This window comes from Phoca vitulina, unplaced genomic scaffold (assembly GCF_004348235.1).
Source record: "Phoca vitulina isolate PV1807 unplaced genomic scaffold, GSC_HSeal_1.0 scaffold1, whole genome shotgun sequence".
Classification (NCBI taxonomy): Eukaryota; Metazoa; Chordata; class Mammalia; order Carnivora; family Phocidae; genus Phoca; species Phoca vitulina.
The window spans coordinates 21,096,346-21,105,098 of record NW_022589704.1 but is presented as its reverse complement, the minus strand read 5'-3'; the positions used below and the strand labels follow the sequence as shown (position 1 = coordinate 21,105,098).

General features: G+C 43.5%; 1 protein-coding gene across 1 annotated transcript in view; it reads left to right on the top strand.

Annotated features, from left to right (window-relative positions):
- The first annotated feature begins 2,975 nt into the window (after positions 1 to 2,975).
- Positions 2,976 to 8,753, top strand: part of XRCC5 (X-ray repair cross complementing 5) — a 91,465-nt gene continuing 85,687 nt past the window's right edge. The window contains exons 1-2 of the mRNA XM_032402539.1: positions 2,976 to 3,470; positions 6,987 to 7,100. Coding sequence (XP_032258430.1) covers positions 3,450 to 3,470; positions 6,987 to 7,100 — 135 coding nt within the window. The 5' untranslated portion in view covers positions 2,976 to 3,449. The remainder of the gene's footprint in view (positions 3,471 to 6,986; positions 7,101 to 8,753) is intronic.

Here is an 8,753-nt window from a genome sequence, read left to right as displayed (position 1 = left end):
GCTAAGGGAAGGAAAAACAAATGGCTAACTGATAGAGATCACAGTCTAACAGGACATGAGTCTCCCTTAGTTCACAAATGTCTTAGTAATTTACAAGAAAAAAGTATTCTTATCCATAGCCTAACTTCCAGAGACCCATAGAATCAATTTCCTGGAGCCCTAACATCACCCACCCATCCATAGTGATGTGGGAAACAAAGGTAGAAGGAAATGTAATAAAATTAAATTTCCTCATAACCTGCAGCCCATGGACAAGGATTTGTGATAGGCAGAGTATAACATTCCTCCAGGAAGCTCCCAACTGTCTTACTATTAATGCTTTACTAGAGGGAAAAACAACCTTAATTTGACAATGGCAAGGCCTCCAATATCTTGTAGGTCTTCTTTAGCATCTCAAAGTTCTTTTGAAAACCTCCTTTTTCCTTATGTCCCCCAACTCCCAAGTATATAATCAGTCACCCCTCACAACCCTGGTGCAGCAGCTCTTTCTGCCCAAGGGTCCTGTCTGATGCTTTAATAAAATCACCTTTTTTTGCACCCAAGACATCTCAAGAATTCTTTGTTGGCCATCGGCTCCGGACTTCACCTATGTAAGTTCAAAAACTACATCACAGTCATACTGACTTAGAAATCTGAAATGGCTTCCCTTGTATATCAGGCCTTTGGAGAGGTTTTTTATCATCAACATGAAACATACAAATTTCCTTCACTATAGTGAATTACTACTAATTCTCTCTTACATTTTATAGAGAGAATTTAAAAAAAATAATATTTGAGTTTTAAAAGAACTCCTTGGACTTGAAAGCTTGAAGTGATGTGATGTGGGCCAGGAGTGAATGGTCAAGAAAGAGTTCTTCAGATATTTTGGGGACAAAAAGGTGTTTTTAGGGGTGCCTGGGTGGCTCAGTCGGTTAAGTGTCCGACTCTTGATTTCAGTTCAGGTCATGATCTCAGGGTGGTGAGATCAAGGCCCATGTTGGGCTCTGTGCTAGGCATGGAGCCTGCTTAAGATTCTCTTCCTCTCTCTCTGCCCCTCCCCCGCTTCCTCCCCTGCCCCCCAAAAAAGATTTTTTTTAATTTCTTTTTTTTTCTTTTAATATTTTACTTATTTATTTGACAGAGAGAGCACAAGCAGGGCGAGCAGCAGACAGAGGGAGAGGGAGAAGCAGACTCCCCGCTAAGCAGGGAGCCCAACACGGGGCTTGATCCCAGGACTCTGGGATCACGACCTGACCTGAATGCAGATGCTTAACCAACTGAGCCACACAGGCACCCCAAGATGCTGTTTTTATTAAACCCTGGGGAAAGTACCTGTGGGCAGAAAGGGCTGCCCTGGGATTGTGAGGAGCTATTGACTATATACTTTTAAGTTGAGGGGAAGGGTAAAGACAAAGGAAGTTTCTAAAAGGGATTTTTCATATGTTAAAGAAGACTTGCAGGATCTTAGAAGTCTGGCTATCATCAAGCTAAGGTTGCTTTTTACCTAGCAAAGCATTAACATAAAGGCAGTTGTGAGTTCCTTGGGCAATGTCACTGCCTGTCTCTAGTATTTGTCAACGGGCTGCAAACCGTAAGGAAATTTAATTTTATCTACATTTCTTTTGCATGTTCTCCTCATCACGAAGAACCTCCTAGGCTCTATGAGCACACTCTGAAAATGCCTGACTCTATGGCTTCAGGGCATTTATAACATTGGCTTCCTTGAGACCCCTCCTTCCTCATGGCATCCTTATCTTTCCAGCTTTAGTTTCTGCTTTTTCTGGGTCCATTTTCAAGAGGGAGAGTATCTGGTTGGATTTGATTTCCCGGTTTGGACAGAGGTTTGCAGCTATTTTGCAGATTGCAGGACCCTTTGTCCAATCACCTCTCAGCTTGTCAGCCATTTGGTATAGAAAACAGCTATTTCTGGGCAAGGTTAGGCTTGGGCCTGCCTCCTTCAAAGAAAGCTGGGCAGTTTCTTTTGAAAAGGGGTGGTGGGTGATGTGGGAAACAAAGGCAAAAGAAAAATTAAATTTCCTTACTACTTAACAGCCCATTAACAAGTCCTTGAAACAGGCAGAGTGATATTCCCCTAGGAACTCAGCTGCCTCAATGTTAATATTTTTTTTTTTTTTTAAGATTTTATTTATTTCAGAGAGAGAGAGAGAGACAGCACATGAGCATGAGCGGGGGGAGGGGCAGAGGGAGAAGCAGACTCCCCACTGAGCAGGGAGTCCGCTGAGGGGTTTGATCCCAGGACCCTGGGATCATGACCTGAGTAGAAGGCAGACCCTTAGCCGACTGAACCACCCAGGTACCCCTTGGTGTTAATACTTTGCTAGGGGCAAAAGGCAATCTTAGCCCAACCCCCCATGATCCTGTGAGTCTACTTTAACATATAAAAATTCCTTTGGAAACCTCCTTTATCTCTACCCCCCCAAGATACATGTTTGCTATCATCCCCCAAGCACCGATATACACCTGAAGGGTCTCAGGACTGAGGGTTTACTAAACACTAATAAATGACCTTTTCCTAACAATAGCTAGCCCTCTCAAGGTCCTGGAAACCTTGCTTCCAAAATTCCTTAGAGACTTATGCTACCCCTAATCCCCTCCCAACTTGAAAGTATATATAATCAGTCACCTGTCACAATCCCAGTGCAGCTTTCTGCCCACAGGTCCTGTCCCTATGCTTTTAATAAATCCACGTTTTTGCACCAAAGACCTCTCAAGAATTCTTTCTTGGACGTGGGCTCTGGACCTCACCTACCTACATTCAAAAACCCCAACCACTCTCTACAACTGTGAGCGTGTCAGGCATTTTGATTGATAGCCCCCACCTCTAGAACATCTCCCTAGATTGGCCTTCCAAATTAAATCTCACCTCCTTCCTTCCAAACTAGCGACACTTCAAACTATTGGGAGATCCTTAGCAGGTGTTGTTTTATGCCTCCTGGCCTGTGCATGTCTCATTCCTCTGCAAAGGGAGGAATCAATCCCACTATCCACTGCCTGGAAAACTGTTCTTTCAGCAGTTGGTTCCAATGCCATCGCATCTGTGAAGCCTTTCATTATCTCCCCCTTTTGAAAGACACAGGATTTTAGAGAAGTTAAGTGACTTTCTAGATTCATACTCATACTCAAGGAAATCGAAGTCCACAACTCTGACACAAAACGCTGCAGGAGTGACTCTCAACACCAGGAAACGGAAATGAAGCTTTCCGTGAAGTCATTCCTCCGAACCCAGTTCTAGAGACCCTACCAATTCAACGTCCACAAACCCCTTCCCAGGGCGGGACGCAGGGGCTGCGCATGCTCAGAGCGTCAGCGCACCGTCCCCCCGCCTCTTCCAGGCTCCGTGGGAAGCGGCTCTTTTTACGACGCTCTGGCTCCGACTCCCCCGGACCTTCCTAGCGGCGCTCGGGGTTCCCGCCCGGAAGAGGCTGCCGTGGCACCCGCGCACCGGCAACATGGCGCGGTCCGGGAATAAGGTAGAGGGAGCGTGGGTTTGGGCCTTGCGGGTGCAGGGAATCCGGAGAGTGTGGTTCCGGATCAGGAATCATGGGATCACGGCGGACCACGGCTGGGGCCCGAGGGCCGGCCCGAGGGATGCGCAGAGACCCGCTGGGGATCTGGAGTCCGAATACCTGAATTTGAGCCTCGCCCACTCCCCATTTCACTCCGCCTCCTAAGCACTCCCATCCTCTCACTTCCTCTTCATCTCCTCACCCCACCACTCTCCCCACTACGCCTGCCTCTTTTCTTACTACCCTAGTCCACCCTTCTCTTCCCTTACTTCCTTCACCTCCTCCATTGCTTTTGAGCCTGGCTTTTCACAGTCTATAGGAGAATGAAATTTCGCCTTGATAAACACCTACCCACAGATTTGTAAAACTTCAGAGAGGGACCGTCAGTAAAATATGTATCTTAAAATGTAAAGCGTCATATTAACCCCATCATAATCTAATATTTCACATTTATCGAAATCTTACTCTGAGGCGCTGATCTAAACGCTTTATTCCTATCTCATGGTGGAATGAAGGTAATAATCTTCACAACAAGCCCATGAGGTGAGAATTATTATCCTCAGTTTACAGTTGAGAAAACTGAGGCATAAAGAAAGTGAAATGATTATCCCAAGGTTACCCAGTCCCTAAGAGGTGGAATTCAGATTTGAACCCAGGCTGCCTGGTTTCAGAGTCATCTGTGTTGCTAGAAACCTATGACCCTCAGTGTCCCAGATTAATAATAGACAATATGATGAATTTTTAAAATGGTTTTTTCAATACAGGCAGAGAGTGGTGGTTGTCTCTGAATGATCACTAGAGAGAGGTGTGTTCCAGAGAATTATTTGTTCATCCAGACATCCAAAGGCTAGGCCCTTTAGTAGGCATCTGGTATACAGATAAGCAAGATAGGAGTTTGAGCAACTGATCCCTCGTCCCCACAACTCCCCATTGGGGAATGTTGATTAAAGCGATTATGGACATTTGATGCCACTTACCTTTTTTGTTCCTCCTCTGTCAGCTGCTGAAAACGTTGCAGCTCTAATGGAGCAGCTGTTTATGGCAGGTGGACTTGCAGCAAAATTCTAACAACCTGTATTGTTTCCTTGTGTAAATGAAGAGTTGCTACGCTGCTCAGTTTCCCTTTCCTGGTTTTCTTACTATTGCCGGATAGGAACTTGAAGTATCACACAGACCATTCTTCTGCTTCCAGAAAGAAGTCCTATATTGTAAAACCCTTTGATGCCATTTTTTGGATACTTGATTCCTAGTAAAGGACTTTTATTCCTCTAACTTAGAGTTTTCTGGACTAAAAAAAAAAAGTTTTCTGGACCAAAAAGACTTTATCTTCTAACTTAGAGTTTTCTGGTTTAATGGAGTTTTAAAACTGTTTTCTGGTATATTAGATAAATGGAGTGACATATTTTGGGACTCTTAATTTTTTTAAGATTCTTATGCTCAGGGCATTGAAACTATGGGGTGTAAATTTTATTGTTTTCAAAGGAATTTTGTAGTTTATTATCACCCTTTTTTCAAACGTGCTATCTTTACTCCAGAAATCTCTTAATACTGGTGCATTATGTTCTATGCTTTGTAAACTAGGGAAAAACTTAAAGTCTTTCTTTTCCATGTGTTGCCTGAGATATAACCAAATTTAGAAATCATCTATAACTTCTCTCATAGGAATGCATCCAGATTTTTCAAACACTTTTTTTTTTTTTTTTAAAGTAGTCTCCATGCCCGGCGTGGAGCCCAATGTAGGGCTTGAACTCATGAGGCTGAGATCAAGACCTGAGCTAAGACCAAGAGTTGAATGCTTAACTGACTGAGCCACCCAGGTGCCCCAGATTTTTCAGACACTTCTAGGGTCAGGAGATCACTGCTTCAGAAAACAGTAGTTCTTTTATTGATCCCTTTGTAATGTTATTTTTCTTCTTTGTATGGAGTCAGACCAATCTTCCTGTAACTTCCATCTGTTGATCCATTCCATCTCTCTCTCTGACCAGTCCTTTTATAACACAGCTGCCAAATAGTTGGGAGGAACTATCATGTTCCCCTAAATCTTCTCATCTGCCTCAAATATCTAGTTTTTTTTCCAGCTGTTCCTCACATCCCATGTTCTGTAGATCGTTCTCTAACCTGCATATTTCATGTTCTCTTGTAATTAGTCTTTCTCATAAGATGTGCACATGTGGTCTGATTAGTACAAAGCACAGGTGAGACTCACTGCCAAAGAACATTGACCTGGAAAAGACCTTGGATCTCATCTAGTCCAACAACTGCTTCCTGCCTGGAATTAACAGCGAGGTTAAGTGACATTCCCAAGGACGCAGAGCTAATTGGTAATAAAGGTGGGACTAGATCTCGATCTCCAGATCGCTAACCTAGTCTTTTTTCACCATTAAATCTTTGTTTTCCGTCCTTGAATTCAGTACACTGTTGATACAACCTAAAACATGAGATAGGTGTGGGGAAGGTAGTGCTGTAGCCATGTCATACTGGTGACACATTATAATCCACACTGAAATCGTGAGTTGCTATTTGTTCAGGTCTCCAACTCATATTCTTTTGAGTTCTGGATGCCAAACATAGAACTTTGCACGTAACTGTTTTATTTTAGTTTGTTTCCCTTATTTCCTTAGTCCCTACGTATGTGATTGCTACCTAATGACTAGGGGTCTGTGTGGTTTCCTCTACCTGTAACTCCCCTTATTCACATGTTTGACTCCTGTTCTTTAAGACTCACTCAAAGATCACATCCAGAAGCCTTTTCTGCCTCCTTACCCCTCGTTTATCCCCTCCACCATCCCCTCCACCAGTCTTGGGTAGATGCCCCTCCCATGTACTCTCTTAGTGCCCCCGGCACATGTCTGTCATGGAATATTGTGCCGTTATTATTTGTTTATGTGTCTTTGTCCCCTACTAGGATAGATTTGGTGTCTTAGTCTTCATTTTAGATCCCCAGTTCACGAACCGATTCAAATTGTTGGGGTATATCGTTTTAGTATGTATAGATTGTAGCAGTCACCTGTTGCCACAAAAACTCTTCATAACAAGCTACCCCCAAATCAGAGCCTTACAAAAAAAGCATCTATTCTCATGCTTGTTGTTCTGCAAATCAACTGCAGTTTGTTTGATGTATTTTGGGGTCAGCTGCGCTGGACTTAGCTCTGGCCTATAGATTGTTTTCAGGTTTGCTCCCCGTGGGTTTATTCTTGGGCTCAGGCCGAAGAACAGCAGCTTCCTAGAGCATGCTCCTATCCTGGGTTTCTATCTTTCAGAAAATATTAGGACTATTTAAAGTTTCTCTGTAGTAAACATTTATATGTCTTATATACATTCTCTAAGTAGAACACTCCCCCTCCCTCTTAGGGAATGTCCTGCATTCCCTAAGTCCTCTAGAGTATAGGTTCTGTGGGTGAAATAAACATAGGCCATACCTGTTTTCTTTTTTTATGACCATTATTAACATTTTCTCACTCTTTGGGACATTATTTCTAGGCAGCTGTTGTACTGTGTATGGATGTGGGCTCTGCCATGAGTAACTCCCTTCCTGGTGAAGAATCCCCATTTGAGCTAGCAAAGAAGGTGATTACCATGTTTGTGCAGCGACAGGTAAGTTTCAGACTGGTCTTGAGCTTATAACTCTTGTTTTAACTGCTTGTTGTCTCCACTTAGTAATGCAAGATACCAGCCTGCTTATGATGTCCAGCCTCAGTATTTTTGGTACTTTATTTTTTTTAAATTTTTGTTAGAGATAGAGTACATGAGCGGGGGCAGGGGCAGTGGGAAAGGGAAAGAGAGAATCCCAAGCCAACTCCATGCTGAGCATGGAGCCCAACATGGGGGCTCGATCCCAGGACCCTGAGATCATGACCTGAATCAAAATCAAGAGTCAGATGCTTAATGAACTGAGCCACCCAGGTGCCTCCAGCCTCGGTATTTTTGGGAATCTGAGGAGTTTTTTAACATGTACTTATGTGCAAGTCCAACTACCACTAGAGCCTGACGTTTTTTTCTTCCTTTGTTTTGGCCCCTCCAGTAGAAATTATAGTTTTTATCAGAAACAAGGCAATGTAAAAATGTTTACCAATACAGTCTCTAGAGCCAGGTGGCCTGGGTTTGAATCTTTGCTCTGTCATGACTTTTACTAACCTTCTAATCTTAAACAAGTCCTTCAACTACTTTGTGCCTATTCCAGTTACCTTTTGCTGATAACATATTATCCCAAAACTTAATGTCTTAAAGTACACTTTTTTTTTTTTTTTTTTAAATCATCGCTCCTGGTCTTAGGGGATGACTGGGTAGCTCAGTTGGGCTTCTTGTGGTCGCTTGTGCAGGGGCACACAGATGTTGGCTGGGCTGAATCACTTGAAGGCTAAACTGAGTCGGACGTCTAAGATGGCTCACCCCCATGGCTAGAAGTTAGGTCTTCTGGTGGCTGTGAGCTCAGTTGGGGCTGTCCATCAGAACCCTTACATGTGGTCTTTCCATGTAGCTTGGGATTCTTACAGGAGGGCAGCTAGTTCTAAGAAGGAAGGTTCTAAGAGTGGGTATTCTAAGAGACCTGCATGTGGCTTTTTATGACCTAGCTTTAGAAATCCCAGAAAGTCATTTCTGCTCTTAGGAGCCAAGCAGGTCACTAAGACCAGCTCACATTCATGGGGCAGGAATGGGAGGTGGGGGTGAATAAGACTCCCCTGTTGATTTCTGTCCCTTCTACTTGGTATGACTGCTACTTTTCCTAAGCCCATGAACTTCTGCCTCATGCATTGGCAGCTGCTGCCCCTCCTGGACACCTCCATTGTTTCTTCTGGGTGCTGCCCTCTTCACTAGGCACTGTGACATCCCCCCATCATCCTAGATGTTAACAAATTCTAATGACCTGGAGTCCTTGATGTGTCAAGAGAATGCCTCTAACCCCATTCCCAGTTATAGTAATTTGTGTTATTTGTATTTAAGTAATGCTGCTATGCCTAAATGTATAGATTTTTTGTTTTTTATTTTATTATTTATTTATTTTTTTTAAGTAGGCTCCTTGCTCAATGTGGGGTTTGAACTCATGACCTCGGGATGGAGAGTTGCGTGCTCTACTGACTGAGCCAACCAGACGCCCCTAGTTTTTTCTTTTTTTTTTAAGAGAAGCTGTGCTTCCAGTTTTTCTTTTTGGCTTTGCCTCTTCCTTGGGAGTCTGAATCTGGAAGGCTAGGAGACAGCACCTGGTGTCAGTCTCATGCTGCATTCAAAATTTCCTTCCCTCTCCTGGCT